This window comes from Natrix helvetica, assembly GCF_964273705.1.
Source record: "Natrix helvetica genome assembly, chromosome: 10".
NCBI lineage: Eukaryota > Metazoa > Chordata > Lepidosauria > Squamata > Natricidae > Natrix > Natrix helvetica.
Genome location: NC_138561.1, coordinates 4,055,254 through 4,081,535, shown reverse-complemented (window position 1 = coordinate 4,081,535; position 26,282 = coordinate 4,055,254). Strand labels below are relative to the sequence as shown.

The window sequence follows — 26,282 nt, the reverse complement described above, 5'->3', positions numbered from 1 at the left end:
GTGAGCAGTGTACCGGTAGTGATGGTAAGAGGAACTCACCACTGGCATTGGAGCCCTGGAGAAGGATTGGCTTCCTATTCAATCGAAAGAAAGCTGGAAGGGGCCCTGAAGGTCTTCTAGTCCAACCCTCTGCCCAAGCAGTAGACCCTATACCATTTCAGACAAGTCACTGTCCAGTGTCTTCTTAAAAGCCTCCATTGAACTTCCGAAGGCCAGCTGTTCCACTGGTTAATTGTCCTCCCTGTTAGGATATTTCTCCTTAATTCCAGGTTGCTTCTCTCTTTGATTAGTCTCCATCCATTGTTTCTTGTCTTTCCTTCTGGTGCTTTGGAGAATAATTTGACCCTCTCTTCTTTGTGGCAGCCCCTCAAACACTGGAATAGTTCTCCCCAGTCCTTCTTTTCTCTGGACTAGCCAAAGCCAAATCCTGCAAGCATTCTTCATACATTTTAGTCTCCAGGCCATTAATCATTTTAGTTGCTCTTCTCTGCACTTTTTTTCCCCCAGACTCAAACATCGAATTCTAGTCAACCAACTCTAGTGTTTTACACCAGGTTTCCTTCTGCAGATATTTGCAGCAATAGATGTCAACCCCCTCCCCAACTGTGTTTCCTTGAAGGTATGGGATTAGGTTGAGAGTAGTGAGATAAACATTCATTCTGGGTTTTTTTTAATGCTCGTTTCCCAACTTGCTCTTTTCTCAAAGCCCTGTGCCTCTGTTTCTCAACCTTGGCAATTTTCAGCTGTGTGGCTTTCAACTCCCAGAATTTTCCAGCCACCATGTGTGATGACTGGGGAATTCTGGGGATTGAAGTGAGATGGTGAATGGCGAATTGAAAGAAGGACCAGGGGAGACACGATAGCAGTCTTCCAATATTTGAGGGGCTGCCACAGAGAGGAGGGGGTCAAGCTATTTTCCAAGGCACCTGAAGGCAGGACAAGAAGCAATGGGGGGAAAATAATGAAGGAGAAAAGCAGCTTAGAACTAAGGAGAAATTTCCTGACAGTGAGAACAATTAATCAGTGGAACAGAAGTTGCCTCCAGAAGTTGTGAATGCCCCAACACTGGAAGTCTTTAAGAAGATGTTGGATAGCCATTTGTCTGAAACGGTATAGGGTTTCCTAACTAGGCAGGGGGTTGGACTAGAAGACCTCCAAGGTTCCTTCCAACTCTGTTATTCTATTCTATCTAACGTTGGGATTTAAGTTCCTAATATTTGCATAATGGTATAAAGCATGCCACTCCTTCTCAACACTGCAGATGTTTTTGTGTTTACTACCTCTAAATACATCTCACAGAGGTTTGGTGCCTTTCTGATATAGTTTCACATTCTCTTCTCAGGTAGTGTGTTCTTGATAGGTTGGTTTATTCCAGATTGACACCTCTGGTTCTTGTCACCCTGTCATTCCCTTCCCCCTTTCTTGCACCTTCAAATACTCAATCTTTACTTTCCCAATTGCTTCCCCCCTCCCTTGTATTTTATGGCAGGATGCCAGCAAAGCACACTGGCAGGCCTGACATTCTCTCCCCCTTGAAAAAGACGTTAGTCCCATAGAAAAGGACAATCCGTTGCAGTTCAAAACCCCAAAACTGAAGATGGGAGGCCTGACAGTGATTCTGTAAGGTGCCATGAAACTATCTGGTTTCTAGCTGACTACCTAGAGCAGAAATGGTCAAGAGGTGGACCTTCAATTGCAGTTTGTGGCTGCCATCTTGATTTCTTTTTCACCACACCTCATACACACCCTAGCTTTGGAGTCTGAAGTCTTGTTCCCTTAGAAAGAGGCAGTTTCTGCAGAGAAATCCAAGCAAGTAATGCAGGACAATCCATCAAAAGCCACATATAATTTATGTATGGAATTAATTGGCTTCATCTGTGGCTCCAGTCTCTAACTCAGGGTGGCTTCCGAATATTAAAGTTCTCAGGTCAGCATTGCTGGAGAATCCCATGACCGTGTTTCCCTGTGGGTGAAGGCATGTGCTTGCAGTAATGCTGACAAGGGCCAGGACATGCTATCAAGCTGGAACTTCTCTTTGCTCTAAGTGGCACTGTTTTGGGAGGCAACCATGAATGGAGGGTTCAGTGGACTTCCAATGGCTGGAATTTAGGAGGACACACATCTGCAATCTTGCAGTAGAGCATGACGTTCCCCATCCTTCCTGCCATTTTTTTTTTTTTTTTGTGGAACGGGGTGGCCTTAAGATGGCATAATGAGGGATTGACATGCCACACAAGAACCCATGAGTGAGTTGAATCAAACTTCTTCCTCCACCTGAGCTGCTGCAGTTTCCGAAAAAGTCAGGCCCTGGTCCAGAACTCTGATTCTGCTTGTCAATCCAGGAATTTGATGAATGGAGGAATTTTGACACGCCTGTCCTAGCTGAGGGACTGAGTCAAAGGCTGGGGAGCCCTAGCAACAGAGGTGTGTCCTCACAGCTGTGACAGACTCAGTCCAATCAGTCCTGACGGTCACATAAAAAATCATGCTAATAGCATATTTATTTATTTTTTAGTCAGTACAATAGCAATAGCCCTTAGACTTATATACCGCTTTAGAGTTCTTTGCAGCCCTCTCTGAGCAATTTGCAGAGTCAGCCTATTGGCCCCCACAATCTGGATCCTCGTTTTACCCATCTCAGAAGGGTGGAAGGCTGAGTCAACCTTGAACCAGTCAGGATCCAACTTCTGGCTGTGGACAGAATTTGTCTGCAATACTAAACACAATGGAGGGAGGGAGGGAGGGAGGGAGGGAGGGAGGGCAATAGCTATAGCACTTAGACTTATATACGGCTTCACAGTGCTTTGCAGCCTTCTCTAAGTGGTTTACAGAGTCAGCCTATTTGCCCCCAACAATCTGGCTCCTCATTTTACCCACCTCGGAAGGATGGAAGGTTGAGTCAACCTTCAGTCAGTCAGGATTGAACTCCTGGCTGTGGGCAGAGTTAGCCTGCAATATTGCATTCTAACAGGAAGGAAGGAAGGAAGGAAGGAAGGAAGGAAGGAAGGAAGGAAGGAAGGAAGGAAGGAAGGAAGGAAGGAAGGAAGGAAGGAAGAAGGAAGGAAGGAAGGAAGTAGGAAGGAAGGAAGGAAGGAAGGAAGGAAGGAAGGAAGGAAGGAAGGAAGGAAGGAAGGACTCTCTAAGTAGTTTACAGAATCAGCCTATTGCCCCCAACTATCTGGGTCCTCATTTTACTGACCTTGAAATGTCCGCCCTGGAAACCGCCAAGGACCGGCCCATAGTGCCTCTGAAGAGTTGGGTTGCTCCCGGTTCAGCCCAGATCAGCCTAACTGGTAGTAGCGGTGGTGGGAGGCTCCGCCCACCCACCCAATGTTTCTGCACATGTGCAGAATCATTGCACGCGCACAAGCGCATACGGGAGTGCACCTAATAAAACTGCAACCCACCACTGTGCCTCTTCCACCAAAAAGGGAGTTTGGGGAGGCAATGCACATCCTCCCCAAACTCCGTGTTCGCTGACAGAGGGCTGCAGGAGGCTGTCACAGCCAAAAACGGAGCTTGGGCAGGACGAGTGCAGCTTCCCTAAGCTCTGTTTTCAGTGTGAGAAGCATACAGGAGGCCATCGTGGCTGAACCCAAGCGGGCCATCATGGCCGAAAATGGAGCCTCGATGAGTGATGTGGAGCCTATCCCGGCCATGCTCCCCCCAGCCCCCCCGAGGTCAAACACGACCCTAATGCTGCCCTCAATGAAATCGAGTTTGACACTCTGGTTCTAGATCACCTTTAGAGAAACCCCCAACAAACATTTTAAAACATTTTAAAGGACCACATATTTCCAAACGCCAATCCGAAAGCATTTGAACATCTCACCGTTCTAACTGCATTCGGTGTCCCAAAAAGCAGGGGCTGCGACCCCAGAGGGTGCTTTATGTGTACTGCAGATGACACCGTTTAACGAACAGGAACTGCAGAACGCTTCTTGGCCAGATGGGTAATGAAGTCAAGGACAATCCTTGAATTCGTTGTCAAGCTCCCTCTGTGCAGAGGGAAGAGAGAATGGCCTTGGTGTACTGGAGGAAATGCCTTTATCAAGACAAGGATCAGATAAGAGGGGCTTGAGCTCAGGCCAAGAATGTAACAAGAAAATATTTTGTTCACATGAAAATAAAGTAAAATGTTGTGTTTGCTTCTAAGAGTGTGTCAGAGGTGGGCTCCTACCGCTTCGGAACCAGCAGCGACCCAGGCCTGCCACGCCTCCAAACTGGTTCTCCGGTCGGCGCAGCATGTTTTTTCCCCATTTTTTTTAATGTTCTGCGCAAGGAGTTCAGGCGGGCGGGCCCCCCGGAGCACCGTACCAGAACAGCACCCGGTGCTCCGGGAGGACACCGATATGCCCGTACCGGGGCATAACGCCTGCAACCCACCACTGGTTACACTAAAAGTAATCCTCATCCATACGGCCTCGTTTTTTGTTTCTTTCAGTCTGTCTATCTTGTGGGGATGACATCAATCTTACAAGTCTCAATGATTTTCTGCCTCTCTCACTTTATCTTCACGTGAACCAGAGGTGCTTTTAAAGATGTTTCCTCAAATTATCTTCCGAACCAAACGCTGGGCTTTTGCAGAACAAGGAGGCCGTGGAAAACAAGCCAGGGTTAAAATGAGTTGAGCATGTAGCACAGATGCGATTTTCAGCATCTAACCTGGTTAAGTATCCCTGGGATATGCTCTGCTGGCGTATGCATGGGGAAGTGGGCTTGGCATGTTTCTTTCTCTTGTGTACTGTTCCTTCAGATAATTGGTGATTCTCTTTCAATGCCATGTTTGTCCAATCAGATCTATTCAGCTGGGTTTTTTCCCCCTGCAAATCATTTATCTTGTTGGCTTGATATAAAGGGGAATATCTGCTCCAGTCTAAGCTCTTAATTTGCTTCGGTTATTATCAGTGGTGAAATCTAAATTTTTTTACTACTGATTCTGTGGGCGTGGCTTGGTGGGGTCTTGTGACTAGGTAGTTATGTAATTGAGGGATCAAAAGACAGAAACTCACTTTAGCAATGTCCTGCTGGAGCAGGGTTGGACTAGATGACCTCCAGGTCCCTTCCAGCCCTGGATTATCCTCTGAAGCTGCATCTAGTGCCAGGTTTGTAGTCCTTCTTCCCTCTCCTTTTTCCCTCCCTCCCTCTCTCCCTCCCTTTCTTTTTCTTTTTCTTTCTCCCTTCTCTCTCTCTCTCTGTCTCTCTTTATTTCTCTGTCTCTCTTTCTTTCTTTCCTTCTTTCTTTCTCAGCACCCTCCCACCCCTCATTTTTGGCCTAGCAGACCTCAGGGAAGCCTCCTGGGAGTAAAAACGGACCCTTCAAGCCCCCGTTTTTGGCTGTGTGAGGGGTGGGATTCATTGGAGAAAGCAATTATGCTTGGAAGAATTAGTGGCATAAGGAAACCAGGCCACCAAAGAACTCAATGGCTGGACCCTATCCGTTCTGACCCAGCTCCCCAAACATGACAAACCCTCTGACATGAACTCAAAAGATTCTGGCAAAAAAATTCTCTCTCACAGCAGGCTAAGGGAGATAAATAATTGTCTGCCACATCTATTCATCTCCTCCCATTGGCTTTTATCCCCAGAGCTAGGGTGGGGTTTTGCTAGCAGCGGTGGCTTTTCTGTCCCAAGGACCGGCCCATAGATTTCCACTGCTCTCCTCTTCTCTGCCTTATATGCATCACGCACTGGACCCAGCTGTACCTCCTCTTCCTCATCAGCCACCTCCAGACCTGGAGGCTGTTGACTCTCCATCTGAGGGCTGACAGACAGCCCAGGCTCTGCCTCTGTCTCTTTCTCTGCCAGCTCCATTCCCTCTTCCACCTTGGAGCTCCCAGGTTGCCCTGATGCTGACCCTGACTCCCACATCGCCGCCTCCTCCTCGTCCTCCAGTTTTGCTGCTGGAGGGGCTGGTGGCCGGTAGGCCACAAAACTATCAAAACAGACACCACCCAGAGCATAGAACAACTCAAAGAAGTAGTGCAAGATTGGAAGGTGTGGAGTTATGGCTTCTGTTACTGCCAGTTCACTCAGGGGTGTGCTTAATGCACGCTACGTGTGCATGCAGTTTAAAAATTGCTTCTGTGCATGTGCAGAAGCAAAAAACAAGATGGCGGCACTCACAGCGCTGCTGATAGAACCGGTTCGGGCGGTGTGTCCAGCCGAGTTACTACCTACTCGGCCGAACTGGTAGGAACTCACTTATGGTGTGGAGAGGCCTGTCCCAGAGAATTGCCAAGAGTCAGACACGACTGAATGGATAACAACATCCTTCTGGTTGGCGGTTGGCCAAAAACGTGGCTTGATGGTTCAGACCACCCAGGACAAGTTTCCCTTTCTTCTGCAAGGGCCTGCCATCAGCTGGGTAAAGGGTTGGTTTTGGAGGTCGAAAACAAAGGCTTAATCCTGGTTAATCTGTAGCCTGCTGGTGGAGCCCCTCGGTTTTGTTTCACGCCCTTTGGGAGGGTCTCTCCAAATCCTACTTATGGTCCCAGGACGCTGTCAGTCGGGAGATTCCTTTTGCTGCGCTGCAAGGAAAATGCCACAATTTCCTTCTGTGACGGATGAATTCTCTACGAATGAAGGAAAACAAAGGCGGGATACTCATTTCAGAGGAGGCAGCCTCTGTGCTGCGGTTGATGTTGGAGCTGGGCCACGGGGGTCTTCTCTCAAATCCCCATGCAAGCAGAGCAGGTGCTCGGAGCATTGGGGACAGCCACGCTTCCTCACAAGGATGCTGCCGGGGGGAATGGAATTAGGAGAGGCTCTTCCCATAAAGGTGTCCTTCAGCTCCTAGGGAAGGACAAGGCTATCAATGCAGCATCCTGGAAAGCAAATGAAGACTCCCCAAAGTGTGAGCTTAGGACAACCACAAGGAGGAATCGTAACGGTACAGTGGAGATTACCCTGGCACCATTTCCCAACATTTTGAGGTGAGCCTATACTGTTAACCAAACCGCAAACTAGGTTTCATTCCGAATTGATCTGGTGAGTTAATGGATGCATCCTAATAGTTTTCTAAAAGGGACGTGGTGGCTCAGTGGCTAAGACGCTGAGCTTGTTGATCAGAAAGGTTGGCAGTTCGGCGGTTCGAATCCCTAGCGCCACATAATGGAGTGAGCTCCCGTTGCTTGTCTCAGCTTCTGCCAATCTAACAGTTCGAAAGCACATAAAAATGCAAGTAGAAAAATAGGGGCCACCTTTGGTGGGAAGGGAACAGCGTTCTGTGGACCTTCGGCATTTAGTCATGCCGGCCACATGAACACGGAGACGTCTTTGGACAGCGCTGGCTCTTCGGCTTTGAAACGGAGATGAGCACCGGCCCCTAGAGTTGGGAACGACTAGCACATATGTGCAAGGGGAACCTTTACCTTTACCTAATAGTTTTCTTGGGAGTGATGCAGTTGTGGCATGCCATAACCTTCATCTGGTGGAGCATAAATCCTGGGATTTCCTGGGGAGCTCCCTTTCAAATACTAAGCAGGTCCAACTCTGTTTACCTTCTGAGATCACCCAAAGTTGGAGAGATACTGCCTACTGAAGCCAAACAGGCCTATCCCTTTTTTAAAAAGTCACACAACCCATCCACAGGTGTGATGTGCTTGTATCCCCTGGGGTGATTCTTCACTACCAAAACGTTGCCCACTCCTGCTGTGGAACTTGATGTCCTTCACCCATTCTGGACTACAGGTAGACCTCGACTTACAACAGTTCACCTAAGTTACAACGGCATTGAAAAAAGTGATCCTTTTCCACACATGTGACCATTGCAGCATCCCATAGTCATGTGATCAAAATTCAGATGCTTGGCAACCGGTTCATAATAATAATAATAATAATAATAATAATAATAATAATAATAATAATAATAATATTTAATGCTTCTAGACCGCCCCCTCTCCCAAAAGGGACTCGGGGCGGTGTACAGTTCATACAAAATATAACAAGATACAATAAAATTAAATATGTACAGTTGACAGTTGACTTGGAGGAGGTTAAAATGCAGTTAAAAGAACTGTACAAAGCAATATATTATAAGTTAAACCCTTAAAAACAGATACAGTGAATTAAAAAATCCCTAAAATAACCAGATATAATACATTTGCCAGGAGGGACAGTTGAATTATGCCAGGCCTGCTAATCGGAACAGGTGGGTCTTCAGTTTTTGCCGGAAGGAGCGGAGGTCAGAAGTGGTTCTAATGTCGGGGGGGAGGTCATTCCAGAGGGTTGGGCCCATCACAGAGAAGGCCCTACTCCTCGGTGTCGCCCGCTGGCATTGCCTAGTGGACGGCACCAGGAGAAGTCCCTCCCTGTGTGAGCGAATTGGCCGCAGGGATGTATGTGGGAGGATGCGATCCCGCAAGTAATGTTTATGATGGTTGCAGTGTCCTGGGGTCATGTGACACACACCCCTTTTGTGACCTTTTGATGAGCAAAAAACTCTTACAGCAACAAGCTAGCCCAGGGGTGGGCAAACTTAAACACTCAAAAGAGCCATTTGGACCCGTTTCCCAACGAAAAGAAAACACCGGGAGCCACAAAGTTCTAACCGGAAGCCCCTCGTTCAATTCTGGAGCTGACCGGAAGTTCAGTTCCCCCACCATAGAGTCTCCTCCTAGCGCGGCGTCCTTTTTCCTCTACCTGTCCTAACCAAAAGCCCTATTAATTGTGGAGACAACTGGAAAACCCTCCCCTTGCCATAGAGTCTTCTCCTGGCGCACTGTGCTTCTCTCCCCCCCCTCCACCGGAAGCTCCTTTCAAAATTGTGGCACCTCCCAGTGACGGAGCCGCAGCAGAGGGAGGAAAGAGCCACATGTGGCTCCAGAGCCGCAGTTTGCTGACCCCTGAGCTAGGTGGTCCACTCTTTCTTCAGCTTCTTTGCAGAGGTGGCACGTTGTGTCTGTTGCTATTTTCTCTATTCTGGCTTTGTGTGCATGTGTTCTTAAGACTTAGACTTTGGCAACCAGAATTAGTCCTTCTGTGTCTTTCCTCAGTTTTCCTTCTCTTAGCTAGGCCATGTTCTTATCTGCTTCGACTGCTAGTGTTTTTGTTGTACTGGCGATGTATAGTTTGCCTTTCCATGCGTCTTTTCTATTCCTCACTTGATGCTTCCTGGAGGCCAGTTTTGTCTCTCTGGTACTCAGTAAAACCTTCATGGTGTATTACTTTCAATGCATCTTCTTCCTCACTGTCCTTCAGATATTCTGCAATCCTCTTTTTTGTCTTCTTCAGCAGACTGGTGCTCTTGCAAACATTCCACGCCCACTTATTGTCCTTGGTAAGTAGAGTCACTGGGAGGATGTCACTGCGAGGACGAAGAGCATGATTCACTGTCATTACTTCAGGGCTTTTAGTTCTGTCTGAGTCCAGCCTGCTGGTCCAACTGTGTATCTAATGAGTGGAGTTGCCCAGGTGTTAATTGCCTGGATAGTATTTCTGCTCCTGAGTTTGGACTTTAAGATCTTCTTCACTCTTCTGATATATTCACCACTAGCCTTCTTCTGGACTGCAGTGTGCTAGGCGTTGTCAGCTTGAAGGATGCCTGGGTGTTTGTACTGATCACCTTCATTCAGACGCTTGATGTTATCTCTACAGGGTATCTTGGTTCTTTTAATTTTCATTATTTTATCCTTGTTGTTGGTGAGGATGGCGTCTTTGTCCTTCTTTGTTCAAACTCTATTGCAATATCTTGGGTACAGATGGAGATGGGGAGAGAGGGAGGGAGGGAGGGAGGGAGGGAGAGAGAGGGAGAGAGAGATTGTGTTTCCTCGAAGACCCAACCATTAAAATAAACTCTTTTCAGCACTGCGTGCCCAAACTGGAACGTGCATGTATGTAAGTGCGTGCGGTGAAGTGCCAGAACCCGAAGACCAGCTGGCTTTTTTTTGGCCATTTTTGGACTGTTTTCAAGCCATTTTGGGGCCATTTTCAGGCTGTTTTTCAGCCTGAAAACAGTCTGAAAAAGGCCCCCAAACAGCCTGTTTTTTAAACCAGGAGAGCAGCTGGTGATAGCATGCGTGCCCGCAGAAAGGGCTCTGCGTGCCACCTCTGGCACCTGTGCCGTAGGTTTGCCATCTGTGCCCTAGCATGATTTTTCAGGATGCTCGTAATCTAAGCCCTATCCCCAAAATAAGCCCCAGTTAAGATCGTCAGCCAATGCATGCCTTTCATATGCTATTTCTACCCCCAAAATAAGACCTAATTGGAAAATAAGCCCTAACGTGCCTTTTGGAGCAAAAATTAACATAAGACATGGTCTTATTTTGGGGGGAGATAGACAGCATTGAGTAGCAATGACTTGTTCAGCGTTGTTGACAGAGGATTCAGTGCAATGACGAACAGGAGCCGTAGAGCGAGTGTCTCCTTGAAAGATTCCTCTCTAGATATTAGCTTCTCTCCGTCTATCCCCGTTGACCAGCAACGATACCTTCTATTGCACCATTAATCTTTGGCCACAGCTCCTGAAGCTTCTACGGACTCCTGTTATTTCTAGGCGCTTGATTGTCCAATCATGCGGCAGGGATGGAACGCCTCCTGGTGATGAGTCCAAGCTACGTTCAAGTTGGTCTTCCTTCTCTTGCCGTTCTCCAAAATGGCCCAGTCAAAGAGGAGCTGATCTTTTGTTCCTCTGCTGTTTGCGAGGATTCCTTTCCGCTCAGGTGAAAAGAGCTTCTTTTCAACGACCGTATTTTTCGGACTGTAAGATGCACCGGTGTATAAGACGCACCAAGATGTCAAAGAGGTAAGTAAGAAAAAAATGTTTTTGCCTTCTCTCAGCCTCCAGCAGCCCTCTGCAGGCTTCATCAGGGCTGGGGGAAGGGAAAAACGCCCCCATTTTTGCCTTGCCCCAGCCCTGATGAAGCCTGCAGAGGGCTGCTGGGGGCTGAGGGAAGGCAAAAAAGACTCTGATGGCATGTGGGGGCAGTGCTTTGAGAGGCCAAAAATGGCTGTATTGGGTGTATAAGACACACCAATGTTTCACGCTCTTTTAGGGGGGGTGAAGGTGCATCTTATACTCCGAAAAATACGGTAGATGCCGTTGCACTGCATCAGTTACCACACCCGTTAGCAATTTGAAAGTTGTTGGTAAGCAGGTAATTGACCTGCACTTTTCTGGTGCTGCCCCTTTTCATAGAACTATAGGGCTGAAAGGGACCTTTTGAGGTCTTCTAGTCCAATCCTCTGCCCAAGGAAGGAATCCTTATACCAGTGATGGCGAACCTATGGCACACCTGTGGCACGCGGAGCCATTTGTCAGGGCACGCAAGGCACTGCCCTGTCAGCTGGCCAGCGCGCGCTTGCTGAATTAACCTTTTTAAAAGCCATTTTTCACCCTCCCCAGGCTCCAGAGGCTTTATAGGAGCCCGGGGAGGGTGAAAAGAGGCTCCCCCGCCCCCCCGGAGGCCCTCCGGAGGCTTCAGAGACCGTCCGGAGGCTTCCCTGACACCTTCGGAGCGCTTAAAACGACCCTCTGAGCAAACAGGAAGTCACTTCCGGTTTGTTCAGAGGGTGGTTTTAAGTGTTCCGAAGGCTTCAGGGAAGCTTCCGGACGGTCCCTGAAGCCTGCGGAGGGCTTCGGGGGGGGGGAGGCTCTTTTTGCCCTCCTCGGGCTCCTATAAAGCCTCTGGAGCCTGGGGAGGGTGAAAAAAGCATGTAAAAATGGGGGGTCGCACGTTGTGCGCGCATGCGCACTGGGGGGGTCACGCATTGCATTATGGGTGCGGCACGTTTATACCATCCCGGACAAATGGATGTCCAATCTTTTCTTGAAAACCTCCAATGAGGTTCGTTGTATTAGATCTTTCAATATCAGGAATGCTTTGGCAGCTGTTAATCGATCTTCAATTTCATCCCCTTTGTAGCATGTTGTTAAACTAATTAGCAATGAGTAGGTGTAGACCAGTCAGATGTTTCCACCAACAACTGTGGAGTTTATTTGCTGATGCTGATCTTCCTTGCTCGTTTCTCCACCCTTCCTCCTGTTGCTAGAAGTTCTTTCCTTTCAACCTATTTCTTATTCTCATCCATCACCTTTATCCAAGCTGTAGTCTTGTATTTCTTGGGGATGTTCCATAGTTGGGCCCAGAACTCCACTGTTAGTCAGGGGTTGACTGGTTCACTGAAAATTCTGCCTATAGTGTGCAATTGGAACTTGTTGTTATTGTTATGGTTCTTAATGTTATTGGGTTAATTTTCAGTTCAATTCACAGTGTGAGACTGGTAGAAACTATACAATACAATACAATACAATACAATACAATACAATACAATACAATACAATACAATACAATAGTAGAGTTGGAAGGGACCTTGGAGGTCTTCTAGTCCAACCCCCTGCCTAGGCAGGAAACCCTATACCGTTTCAGACAAATGGCTATCCAACATCTTCTTAAAGACTTCCAGTGTTGGGGCATTCACAACTTCTGGAGGCAACTTCTGTTCCACTGATTAATTGTTCTCACTGTCAGGAAGTTTCTCCTCAGTTCTAAGTTGCTTCTCTCCTTGATTAGTTTCCACCCATTGCTTCTTGTTCTACCCTCAGGTGCTTTGGAGAATAACTTGACTCCCTCTTCTTTGTGGCAACCCCTGAGATATTGGAAGACTGCTATCATGTCTCCCCTAGTCCTTCTTTCTCTTAAGCTAGACATACCTAGTTCCTGCAACCGTTCTTCATATGTTTTAGTCTCCAGTCCCCTCATCCTCTTTGTTGCTCTTCTCTGCACTCTTTCTAGAGACTCCGCATCTTTTTTACATCGTGGCGACCAGAACTGAATGCAGTATTCCAAGTGTGGCCTTAACCAAGGCATTATAAAGTGGTATTAACACTTCACGTTAAAACTCATCAATTCAAGTCCTAACCAAGGACCCGAGAGCTGTTAAGATAATGTCTAAGCCAGAGGTGGGTTGCTACTGGTTTGGCTGAGTAGGTACTAACTCTGCCTGCCATGCCCCCTCCCCCAACCGGTTCTATCTTCGGGGCCGCCATCTTGATTTTCGGTTCTATGCATGCATGCTCAGAACAATCTTCATTGCAAAAATGTAATTTTTCCCCTTTTCTAACATTGTGCGTATGCGCAGACCTTTTTAGGTTCAAATGTGCATGCGCGCAGATCAATTTTTTTGCGCCCCGTACCAGCAGTAATGCCGGCAGCATTACCCCTGGTCTAAGTACTGTATATAGGCAGTTCTGAGTAAAGCGGGTTTTTTGCAACCTCAGAATATTCAGGTCTAATAAGTTCCAAATTTCCGTGTATCTTGGCCACACTTTGGGTATATTGCTCCAAGGGCTCCTATTACTATTGGTACAACCATTGGTTTCTTCCTCTACAATCACTCAACTTCAATTTGCAAGCCACAATATTTGTTATTTTTTCCAGCTGTTTCTCTTCATTGTTGCTTCATTGTTATCATCATCATAGATTTAATCTTCAGTTTGATTCACTGGTAAAAACTTAACAATTCAAGTCCTAACCAAGGACCTAAGAGCTATTAAAGTAGCTTAATTGTTAATATTATTATTATAGCTTAGTAATTATTATAATAATTATTATAGTACAATTCATATTATAGTTGTTCTAGCATAACATATATATTATCTCAGGGGTTGCCACAAAGAAGAGGGAGTCAAACTATTCTCCAAGGCACCTGAGGGTAGAACAAGAAGCAATGGGTGGAAACTAATCAAGGAGAGAAGCAACTTAGAACTGAGGAGAAATTTCCTGACAGTGAGAACAATTAATCCGTGGAACAGAAGTTGCCTCCAGAAGTTGTGAATGCCCCAACACTGGAAGTCTTTAAGAAGATGTTGGATAGCCATTTGTCTGAAACGGTATAGGGTTTCCTTCCTAGGCAGGGGTTGGACTAGAAGACCTCCAAGGTCCCTTCCAACTCGGCTATTGTATCATTGTATTATTATTATATATATTGTGTGTGTGTGTGTGTGTGTGTATTATTGTAGCTTAATATTATTATTGCTACTATTATAGTCATATCTTTAATAATCAAAGGTCTTTGATCAGATGATGAATTTATTTAAAACAATAAAAGGGGGACATGATAGAAAGGTAGCTCTGTGCAGTCTTTAGACAGGCATCATTTTGCTGTTTTTTCTATCCGCCACTTTTCCATAAAGGTTGCCTTTCAGCTGATTCATTTTATCTTGCAATATAATTTGTATTCTGTTATCGTGAGAAGTGAAATGAGCCCAGTCCAGCATATCATTCAGTTGGGTGTCAATCAAATGTGGGGTGAACAGGTGGATATCGGAGTGGCAGGGACCATTTTCTGGTGCAGCTAAGTCTCTGCCTCCCGAAAATATCCTTGCTGAGCTCTGACTCTGAGGTACACGGCTCATTCCTTTGGCCTGCATATAATCCCATGCATCAACCTGTGGGAGAAGGAGTGGCGGGAATCTGGCGTCAGTGTGAAAAGAGGAGCCAGCCTAGAATCCCTATGTAACCACAAGTGTAGTACATCCAAACTTCCTTAAGTGCTGTTTACCCTCATCTAACTCCAAGCAGATGCTAATCATTAGTTGAGAGGATTCCTGTGCAGAGACGTTTAGCAGCTTCATTGGACCTTAAGTGTGGATTTGGTCTTTTACGCCTAACACAACCTTAACAGTGGTGGGATTCAAAACTGTTTACTACCGGTTCTGTGGGCGTGGCTTGGTGGGTATGGCAGGGGAAGGATACTGCAAAATCCCCATTTCCTTCCGATCAGCTGGGACTCGGGAGGCAGAGAATAGATGGGGGCGGGGCCAGCCAGAGGTGGTATTTACCAGTTCTCCGAACTACTCAAAATTTCCGCTACTGGTTCTCTAGAACTGGTCAGAACCTGCTGAATACCACCTCTGAACCTTAAGTGTCCTGACAAAATGCCTATCATCTGATACTCTAGTTTGGAGGAAGACATTTCTAAATATGAACTATGGAGCCACTGACCTCCACAGATAGCCAATCTCCTGCCCTCTAATGATTGTCTGATATCTCATTTCATATTATATTGGAATAAATAGCATTGGGTTCTCTAAGTCAGGCCAAACTCATCATGAAATAATTGCAATCGGCAATTTGCATCAGTTGTATAATGACATTTGTAAGTCCCATCGGTTGGATGTAGATGCCATGATGTGCATAACTGGCCTTGCCTGTGCCATCCTTTAGCAATAGCAGTAGTACTTAGACTTATATACTGCTTCACAGTGTTTAGAGCCCCCTCTAAGTGGTTTACAGAGTCAGCCTATTTGCCCCCAGCAATCTGGGTCCTCATTTTACCCACCTCGGAAGGATGGAAGGCTGAGTCAACCTCTTGAGCCTGGTGGGATTTCAACTGTTGGCAGTGAGTAGAGTTATCCTGAAATACTGCATCCTAATCATTGTGCGAAGGAAGGAAGGGAGGAAGGAAGGAAGGAAAATACCAATAGCACTTAGACTTATATACTGCTTCACAGTGCTTTCCAGCCCTCTCTAAGCGGTTTACAGAGTCAGCCTATTTGCCCCCAACAATCTGGGTCCTCATTTTATCCACCTCGTAAGGATGGAAGGCTGAGTCAACCTTGAGCCTGGTGAAATTTGAACTGTCAAATTGCAGTCAACCGGCAGTCAGCAGAAGTAGCCTGCAGTACTGCACTCTAACCACTGCACCACCGTGGCTCATTTAGGTTCCTTTGTGCTTTTGGAGACTTGGCTCTGACTTAGAGATCCCAATGCTATTTATTCTGATATAGTATGAAATGAGATAGTGGACTAGGCACTAGAAGGCAGGAAACTGGGTATCCATGGTGGGCAAGGGCAGTTCAATGAATGGGTAGCATTTAGAAATGCCTTCCTACCCTCTCCGCTAGGGTGTCAGATGATGGGCATTGTAATCCAATATTCCTGGAGTTACCAGATTGCTGGAAAGTCTTTCTCAAACCATGGCAACTTTAAGATGAGTGGACTTCACTTCCCAGAATTCCCCAGCCAACAGCATCCCCAAACTCTGGGGAAATGAATTGGAAAATGAAGAAAGTGGGCGGGAGGGGGGAGATTCACTTAAATTAATGATTTGGATCAGAGGTGGTATTCAGCAGGTTCTGACCAGTTCTGGAGAACCGGTAGCAAAACTTTTGAGTAGTTCAGAGAACTGGTAAATACCACCTCTGGCTGGCCCCGCCCCATCTATTCTCCACCTCCCGAGTCTCAGCTGATCGGGAGGGAATGGGGATTTTGCAGTATCCTTCCCCTGCCACGCCCACCAAGCCACACCCACCAAGCCATGCCACGCCCACCAAACCACGTCCACAGAACCAGTAGTAAAAAATTGTGAATCCCACCACTGCTTTGGATTCACAACTCTGGAACTATGCAATCATGGGCATAAAAGTTAATATTTAGGGCACATGAAGATGTTGGAACAGCCAACCTCTGGCTGCTTCGCCATCTCCGGGGCTGTGGGTAATGCAAATATATTCCTGAAGGTACATTTCATAAATGTCCACAGGGGTATGTCCAACTCTTCAAGATGGCAGGTGCAACATTGCTTCTTTGAGTTTTACCTTGCTCATATAAACACCTCCTCCTCCTCTCCTCCTCCTTTCTCTCTTTGACTCAGATTTACCGCCGTTGCTGGCTGGTGTTTCGGAAATCTTCCAGCAAGGGTCCCCAGAGGTTGGAGAAATACCCAGATGAGAAATCCGTGTGTTTACGAGGAAGCCCAAAGGTGAGCTCTCCCCAACTTCCTTGATCTAGAAGAGCCATTGCCAACTTCCTTCTGGATGCCTTAGGATTGCATAACTCACTGTCAGTATCATCCGAACACATCTGAAAGGCTCCAGGTTGGGGACCCTGGGAGGGAGGGTATCAGGCAGTGCCCCTGCCCCTTTCTGAGAGCGGTAGGAGCAAGCAGACACCTCCTCAGAGCCAATTTGCAATTTGCCCGTTCCAATTCAGCATCATTGCCTCGTTCGGTGACATTCTCATTACCATTAAATGCTTCCCTGGGGCACTATTGTGGTTCATGTGCCGATGCCGGCTGGAAAAACATATTTGCCCAAGGGAAGCATTGTGGCAAAAATAACCTTGTTTATGTGTTACAGGGAGTGGTCCTTTCATAATATCCCTTCTCACTGCCAGTGTCTTCTGGCTTCTTTGGGGACTTCCAAAGCTCTTGTCCCATTGTCTTGGCCACCTGCCTTTGACCCAACTCTCTTCTGGTGCCTTCAGCTTTCTAAAAAAACAGAGCCAAATCTTGCCCATGAGCTTGAAGATCTGTCTCCAGACTAACCTAAGCTCCTTCGGGCCAAAATGGCACCAGGTTCATTTTGACTTAAGAAGATCCTAAGTCCGTGATGGCGAAGCTATGGCACGCATGCCTGAAATGGCACGCGGAGCCAAGTCGCCTGGTATGTGCGGCGTCACATGTTCCTCTTCTGGGTTTCTGGTGCGCATGTGTGCACGACAATCAGCTTGCCTTCCTGCATGCGGCAATGCCGGAAACTGGAACAGCTGGTCTTCTGTTTTCCGGCACTGCCGCATGCAGGGAGGACAGCATGTGTGCCAGTAACTGGAAGACTAGCTGTCCAGTGTGCATGCGTGCGGTGGAAACCGGAAGTTCATTTTCTGGCGTGCGCATGCTCCCTGAGCAGCTCCTCTTCCGGGTTGCGGCCAAGACGAGTGTGCGTGCATGCGTGCATGCTCTCTTTCCGGCACTCAGTGCCCAAAAGGTTTGCCACCACTGTCCTAAGTCATCAGCGTCGTCATCTTTTAAAGTCCCCTTAATCCCTTGTGGGATGGAGTCTTGGGCAACTGAATGGAGCTGAATGTTCACTGGCCAGCTGCCTTTCCTGTTGCCGGTGCTGAGTTTTTTCCCCCAGCAGATATATTCTCAGTGTGCCCAGAGAGAAAACATCTGCCTCTATCTAGGATTGAACTCACAGCCTCCTGATTGTGAGACAAAAGCTCCACCTCTAGGCCATCGCACCACTCTAAGGAGATCCTCAGTGGTAAGGTAAAATTGCCCAATACCTGGAAGTGGTTTGTCACTGCCTTCTGGATCCCAGCCTGATCTCCCATCCAAGTACTAAGTGGATCCATCCATTGCCTAGCTTTTGAAAATCACCCAAGTCCAACTAGATATTCACTCCAAGCTGAGCCGTGGCTGGTGACTCTGAAATAATAGATTGTTTTCAAACTCACTTAAATTCTAAAGCTGGAATAGCTTAAAACAAAGGTAACTGGTTCCAGTGGCTTATCCCAGCAAGGCTGTCTATGTTGTTCAGCCTAAATATCACCCCTTCCGCCCATGCCTTTTGGATGTCCTTGGACAATGGTCAGAGAAGCTAAGCAGAACTAAAGTGTTTATCCCCTTATTTGTGCTGGAACTGGACCAGATGGCCTACAAGGTCCCTTCCAACTCTGTTAATCTGTAAATGGCAACCTTCCTCTCCAGACACAGTCCTAATACAGCTGGGGGTGGGGGGGGGGCACCAAGTTTGGCAGGCGGTGGTGGAACTTGCTGAGGGATCTACTGTTCTGACTTAGGCTTCCCCCCCAAAAATACGAAGCAGATTCCTGGTCTCGACAAAACCCCTTTTATTAAATAAATGTGAATTCATCTCATTCACATTCGGCAAAAGCCTGGTAAATAGTCTTTCAAAGGTGAAGTTATGACCACAGACCTTATCTAGCTTGGAAAGCTGCCATGTAAATATTTTCCAAAGGAGGTGTGCCGTGCAAGGAAAGACTGGGCACAGAGTCTCTGAGATTCACGGACAGATCTTCACACTCCTGAAAGGATCGAATGAATTGTTTTCTGCAAAAGCCCACTCTCCTTTCGCTCCTCTTTTATTTCCTGTCCACCCGTGACTTTGCTCTCAAGTCGACCCTGATTTCTTAGCTTCTTTTCTTCTGGCAGCTCTGCGCATGCTCATACTGGGAACAGGCTCCAGCTGTTCCTCTGCCTCACTGCAGGCTAGCTCTGAAGGCACCTGATCACTGCCAGACAACCTCGGCCCCTTCTCTGTCTCTGACGCAGAGTCCTCGTCCAAGTCTTCCCCAGCATCCAGGACTGGCCCATGTTCCTCCCCAACCTCCTCACTGTCTGATTCTGCTGCTGGCCACAACAGGTACCTCAAAAAAAAAAAAAAAAAAGAGGCGCTTTCATACAGAATCTGCCTTTTCCTGCAGGTCACAGAGATCAGCAACGTGAAATGTATCACCAGGCTGCCCAAGGAGACCAAACGCCAAGCGGTGGCAATCATATTTATGGACGACTCAGCCCGGACGTTCACCTGTGAATCAGGTGGGAGGCGGCTGCTGGAACGGCAGAATTTCTCGCTGCTTTGGAGCGATGGCTGACAAAGCTGGACGGGATTGGGTGGGGTTGCAGTTGAATAACCATGAGCCTAACTGCTGTTTGCTTGTCTTTGTAGAGCTGGAAGCCGAGGAGTGGTACAAAACGCTGTCCGTCGAATGCCTGGGGGCGCGGCTCAACGACATCAGCCTTGGCGAGCCAGATCTGCTGGCGCCCGGAGTTCAGTGTGAGCAAACAGGTAAGGCAGGTGTCCTCCCCTTGGTCAGTCCAAACCTGGGAATCCGGCCACATGCAATCTTTGCTTTTGTTGCAAGCCTTCAGGCCTTTTATCATCAGACTGCAATTTTCAATGTGCTGTCTAGAAGGGGAAGATTATATAAGGAGTGTAGCCACCCTGTTCATTGCATTTAATATCATTTGTCTTAAAAATGAAATGTGAAGCTTGCTTTTATCCACCTAAAAGTTTTATCAGGTGCCAGTCCTCCCTCCCCTCCCTCCCGCCTACCTGCTTTTGAAGGCCATCCCTGGTGGGCTCCACTTAGACCCAAGGTGGACATCATCGTAAAAGACGCATGTCTCCGCATCTTGGAAAGAGGAAGAGGGGGTGGGGGGCGTGGAAGGATGGATTTTGGAAATGATGGAGTTGGCTGAGATGACAAAATTGACTGCTCTGCTTGAAGACAATAAAGAATAAATTGCTGATGTCTTGGAGACCAATGTTAGAATTCTTACACGATAAGGAGAAAAATCAACTTTTGATTTTGGGATTTGAGGATTAAAGCTGATTTAATTAGAAAATATTGGAGTTAGGGTTAAGGTCAGACTTTTTCAAATATATGATTATTCATGTTATATGTTAGATTAAAATTGGGAAAAGAAAATAATATGATTATTGGGGTTTTTCTAGTGTTACTAATTAGTTCTTTATGCTAATTTAACTATTGATGTTCCGTTAAACAGGTTGTTGCATTATTTACTTTTGTACTGGGAAAAAATGTTTTTTATTTGCTCAGTTTATTTATTTTTTGGTCACATTTTAATCTGTTTTGTTATTCCCCATTTTCCCTTTTATGATAATTTGTATTCTAATGCTTGTTTATGAAATATAATAAAGATACTTGTAAAAAAAAAAGTAGAAAAGAGGAAGGAGGCAGAAGCTACAAAAGTGCTTTTTAAAAGGCTCAAGAAAAACAGTTGTTAGAAGAATTTTTAAAATTGTGCTGGGCAGTGAAGATCAACAAATCCTGGCCACAGATCAAGATGTGGGCCTTAACTAAGATCTCCATTGTAGCCAAAACAAACAAACAAAGTGAAAGGGATCAAAATTAGCGTACAACTAATAATGCCTTGGTAAGGCCACACTTGAATCCTGCATCCAGTTTTGGTTGCCAACAATGTAAAAAAAGGTCTTGAGACTGTAGAAAGAGTGCAGAGAAGAGCAACCAAGATGATTAGGCTAAAACATCTGAAGAATAGTTGTGGGAACTGGGTATGTCTAGTTTGACAAAAAGAAGGACTAGGGGAGACATGATAGCAGTCTTCCAATATCTCAAGGGTTGCCACAAAGAAGAGGGAGTCAAACTATTCTCCAAGGCACCTGAGGGTAGAACAAGAAGCAATGGGTGGGAACTAATCAAGGAGAGAAGCAACTTAGAACTGAGGAGAAAATTCCTGACAGTTAGAACAATGAATCAGTGGAACAGAAGTTGCCTCCAGAAGTTGTGAATGCCCCAACACTGGAAGTCTTTAAGAAGATGTTGGATAGCCATTTGTCTGAAATGGTATAGAGCTGTGATGGCGAGCCGTGATGGCGAGCCACACGTGCCACAGGTGGCATGCGGAGCCATGTTTGCTAGCATGCCAGCCGTCAGCTTCTAATTTTTCACCCTTCCAGTTGGGCTGTTGCGGCCAGTTTCGCCTTGCCCTGGGTTCAGGAAAGGCTCCGGAGGCTGGGGAAGGCGAAAAACAACCCCAACGGGCCAACCGGAAGTTCGGAAACAATCCAGGCTTCGGGGAGGGGGCCATGCAGGCATGCGCAGGGGGGAAGGATTGAATTGGTGTGGGCATGCACACACCAATACAATTTTGGCACGTCGTAAGAAAAAGGTTCGCCAACACTGGTATAGGGTTTCTTGCCTGTGGGGGGGGTTGGACTAGAAGACCTCTATTCTATTCTATTTCTCTATTATTCTATCCTAATTCTCTACTCTATTCTACTCTACTCTACTCTACACTATTCTGCTCTACTCTATTCTATTTCTCTATTACTCTATCCTAATTTTCTTTTCTTTTCTACTCTACTCTATTCGACTCTATTCTACTTCTCTATTATTCTATCTTAATTCTCTATTCTACTCTACTCTATTCTATTTCTCTATTACTCTATCCTAATTTTTTTTTCTATTCTACTCTACTCTATTCGACTCCACTCTACTCTATTCTATTTCTCTATTATTCTATTCTAATTTTCTATTCTATTCTGTTCTATTCTATTCTATTCTACTCTACTCTATTCTATTTCTCTATTACTCTATCCTAATTTTCTTTTCTTTTCTATTCTACTCTACTCTACTCTATTTCTCTATTACTCTATCCTAATTTTCTATTCGACTCTACTCTACTCTACTCTATTTCTCTATTATTCTATCCTAATTCTCTATTCTACTCTACTCTACTCTACTCTACTCTATTCATTTGGACCCCACACTTGAAGTGTGGGAAACAAAAGGGGGAGGATTTCACTGTCGCTTAGATCAAGCGTTGGGTGGAAGACAGATTAGGGAGCCTTAGAGATCCTGAGCTGTTTTTGCATCTCCTTCTGCAGACCGGTTCAACGTCTTCCTCCTGCCCTGCCCCAACCTGGACATCTATGGCGAATGCAAGTTGCAGATCACCCATGAAAACATTTACCTCTGGGATATGCACAATCCCCGGATCAAGCTCGTTTCCTGGCCTTTGTGTTCCCTACGCCGCTACGGACGAGATGCCACGCGGTTCACCTTTGAAGCTGGCCGGTATGTCTGCAGCTGGATCCTCTGGGGGGTGGGGGCTAAGGGGGTTGGCACCTGTGCAGCAGCTCTTCCTTTGGCCCAGAAGGCAGGTCATCATGAAGACCTTGGCGTGCAGGGTGAAGTAAAGTACTTGAGGGGTGTATGAAAGTATGGATTTCCAGGTTCTGCATACTGGATATGACACAGAAGATCTGTAGATGGTTTTGAAGCAACCCCTCTCTTGGCTCCAGTCTGTTTCACAAGGCTATAGAAGAGCTGTGTAGAATTCCATGCCTAGGGTGGGATTAGAACTCATAGCCTCCTGGTGGTTGGCCCAAAGTCACCTAGGCAGCTTTTATGGCTAAGGCAGGACTAGAACTCACTGTCTCCTGGTGGTTGATCCAAGGCCACCCAGCCACCTTTCATTTCTAAGGCAGGACTAGAACTCACTGTCTCCTGGTGATTGGCCCAAAGTTTCCAGCCAGCTTTCATTTCTAAGGAGGTACTAGAATTCACTGTCTCCTGGTGATTGGCCCAAAGTCGCCCAGCTAGTTTTCATTCCTAAGGCAGGACTAGAATTCACTGTCACCCAGTCAGCTTTCATGCCTAAATTGGACTAGAACTCACCATCTCCTGGTCCTTGGCCCAAAGTCACCCAGCCAGCTTTCATGCCTAAAGTGGGACTAGAACTCACCGTCTCCTGGTGGTTGGCTCAAAGTCACCAAGCTGAGGTGGACTTGAGCTCGCAGTCTCTAACCTGGTACCTTAACCACTAGGCCTAATTCTTCACAGTGGGTTGTAAAGCACGTTTTATTCTTTGCCCTCTTCATGCTCCCTTGCTCCCTACCGATATTCATGGATGGAATGCAACCCTGGATACAGCAGAAACCACTCTGGCCAGGAGAGGTTGGTTGTGGTTACAGGCACCCCGCACTTGAGCGGAAAGCTAGATGCGAAAACTTCCCACCGTTACTCACTACACAAAATAGGAAACTGTTTGCTGTAATGTACAGGCAGTCCTCGACTTAACGACCACAATTGAGCCCAACATTTCTGTTGCTAAACGAATCATTCGTTGTGCGTTTCCCCCATTTTATGACCTTTCTTGCGGCTGTTGTCAAGTGAATCTCTGCAACTGATAAATTAGTCAAAACCGTCGTCAAGCGAATCTGGCTTCCCTGTGAACTTTTCGGTTGTCAGAAAGGGGCAAAGAGGGGACCACGTGACCCTGGGAGGTTGCAACCGTCATAATGAGTCAACCACCCAGGGTCTAAATTTTGATCACGAGACCCATGGGGAGGCTACCAACGGTCGTCGGTAGGAAAAACTGGGCCCTAGGTCTCTATTTTTCAGTGCCGTTGTAAATTTGAACAGTCACTAGATGAGATTTTGTAACACTTGGTGGATTTTAAGGCTTTCAGTCTCATCCATGGGTAGCCAGAAGTCTGTTTCCAGGACCTTCCGGCTTTCTCCGTTTATAGGCCCCATGTCAGCGTTCCAAATATCATCCATAATTAAATCAGAGTCCAAGGCAGAGCTTTCCTCAAAGTTCCAATTTAAGAAGAGAGACATGTTGGTACATCTGTGGAAAACCCGAATCTGAAAGCTTTCTGGGTTTCCACCAGTTGAAAGTTCATGTTCTTGTCTCCCTACAAGTCCACCACCTGGTCCAATCTTCCTCTGCCACGCTGGCATTTCCACCCATCCAGTTCCGGTCAGGTGCAGAGATGCGGAGGCAAAGAATGACCTTGGGCTTCTAGAAAGGAATGTTTTATTTTGACAATAACACATTCTACAATTCTACTCCTTACTATTCCCCCTCCCAGTGACTACACTAATGAAACAGCATAGCAAAGGAAGAGAGAGAGTGTGGCAGGCCAAAGATCCTAAAAGGAATATGACTGCAGGCCTGACACCACCCTTGTTAAAAAAAAAATTGCAAGTTACTTTCGATCTTTATTTCTCAACCTTTCGCAACTTTAAGAGGTGTGGGTTTCAACTCCCAGGATCCTGGAAGTTGCAATCTGAGAGTTGAGGTCCACACATCCTAAAGCTACCATTAAGAAACACCAGTTTGGACTTCCCCTGTCTGCACCTAGGAGGGAGCCCTCCAGCTAATTACCATCTACAAAGGCAAGAAATTGGATCTTCCCCTTTTATTCCAGGCTTTCCCTGACTCACGGAGCCGGCCTTTTTATACCATAATTAGAGGGTTTTTCCAGCGTCACCACACCCTGCTCTGAGGCAGCGGGACTCTCAGATAAAGCTGTTTTGCTGGCAGAGAAAGCAAAGGAATAAACCCCTGCCCACCCCTACCTCCCTGCCAGAGGCAAAAAAAACAAAAACCTCCAAGAAAATTAAATCTGGACAATTACAATTTTTCTGCGCATGCACAGAACCGAAAATCAAGATGGCAGCCCCGTAGGAGAACCGGTTCGGGGATGTGACAGGCCTGGGTCGCTGTTGGTTCCAGAGACCCAGGCCACCAAATCACTACCAGTCGGATAGGAACCCACCTCTGCTTCAGGTGTGAGACCCCTAGTTGAGGGGTCTCCAAGCTTGGCAACTTTAAGCCTTTAAGCTTTGCTGGCTGGGGAATTCTAGTTGAAGTCCGCAAGGCTTAAAGTTGCCAAGGTTGGAAATCCCTGAACTGGTTCGCACACCCCCCATGATTGTGAATGCTGGTTTCTGAGTTGAAATTCAAGGCTTGCAGAGAGAATTAACACTCATGCCAACTGGAGGAGGCAGTGAATACATGGTGGAGTTGGACTCGACCCTACGGGCAAATCAAATCAAATCAAGCTAAATAAATAAAATCAAGTAATAAACAGATGAGATAATATTCGACAATTGAGGGTGGATTGTCATTGGGCAGTCAAAGTCTGCCTAATTTTGCAGAAAGTATAACAAAATTTGGCTACCTTCAGGCTGACCCAATAACAGCAATTGTACGCAAAAAGGTTTGCTATTTCTCAAGTATTTCATCTGGGGTGGTGTTATGCGAGGGGAGCAGTTTTACTTAGCAACCTCTCCCCTCCATGACCAAGTTGTGGATCCTGATTGTGGTCGCTAAACAAGGATCTTGCCTGTATCTTGCAGGTGCAAATAGTAGAGGCAAGATTTTATCTATATTTATTTATTTATTTATTTAATTCAATTTATAAGCCGCTCCCTCTCCACAAGGGACTCGGGGCGGCGTACAATTAAATATATAAACATATGGTATGGAGGAGGGATATACATAAAACATTTTACAATTTCATAAATAAATAGCTATGAAGTTAAAACAGTACAATAAAATTAACAATTAAAATACCCAAAAATTTACCATTTAAAATTGCCAGGGGGGATTCGAGAATATAGTTCTTATTTAAGCCAGGCCGGCTAGTTGGAACAGGTGGGTCTTGAGTTTCTTACGGAAGGAGCGTATAGCTGTGAAACCATCAAAGCAAAGATGCTTTTTTTTTTTTCAGGAGGCAACTGGACTTTTTCGTTTTTTCCTTGAAGAAAAGAAAAAAACAAACAAGAAAGTCCAGTTGCCTCTAGTGGGAAAAAAAAGCACCTTTCGGACAACCTTGACCGGGATGACTGAGAATCTCTGCAGAAATCATGAACATGGCTTGGGAGATTCACCGATTGTCATTGTCAGCGTGGCGCCTGACAAAAGGAGAGGGCGCATAGGAGCTGCACATGAGATCCCTGTATCCAAGAGGGGGAGGAACAGGTCCCTTTTGCTGCAATCTCCATCTTGATCTCTGGATATTTCTTGTTGCTTAGCAGGATGTGTGATGCAGGGGAAGGGCTGTACACCTTCCAGACCCAGGAGGGCGAGGAGATCTATCAGAGAGTGCACAGTGCCACCTTAGCCATTGCCGAACAGCACAAGCGAGTCCTGATGGAGATGGAGAAGAACGTGAGAGTGAGTGTCCATTTCTGCTGTGGGAGGAGAAGGCAGACATTTTTCCAAGCATCTTCCAAACCAGGAGCCTCTAATCT

General features: G+C 46.4%; 1 protein-coding gene across 4 annotated transcripts in view; it reads left to right on the top strand.

Annotated features, from left to right (window-relative positions):
• Nucleotides 1-26,282, top strand: part of DOK4 (docking protein 4) — an 84,585-nt gene that overhangs the window by 49,823 nt on the left and 8,480 nt on the right. For 3 of the 4 annotated variants that reach the window (XM_081963309.1, XM_081963311.1, XM_081963310.1), the window contains exons 3-7: nucleotides 16,597-16,704; nucleotides 19,170-19,284; nucleotides 19,415-19,534; nucleotides 22,121-22,310; nucleotides 26,064-26,205. In XM_081963309.1, coding sequence (XP_081819435.1) covers nucleotides 16,597-16,704; nucleotides 19,170-19,284; nucleotides 19,415-19,534; nucleotides 22,121-22,310; nucleotides 26,064-26,205 — 675 coding nt within the window. The remainder of the gene's footprint in view (nucleotides 1-16,596; nucleotides 16,705-19,169; nucleotides 19,285-19,414; nucleotides 19,535-22,120; nucleotides 22,311-26,063; nucleotides 26,206-26,282) is intronic. The other variant, XM_081963312.1, reaches the window with a different exon arrangement.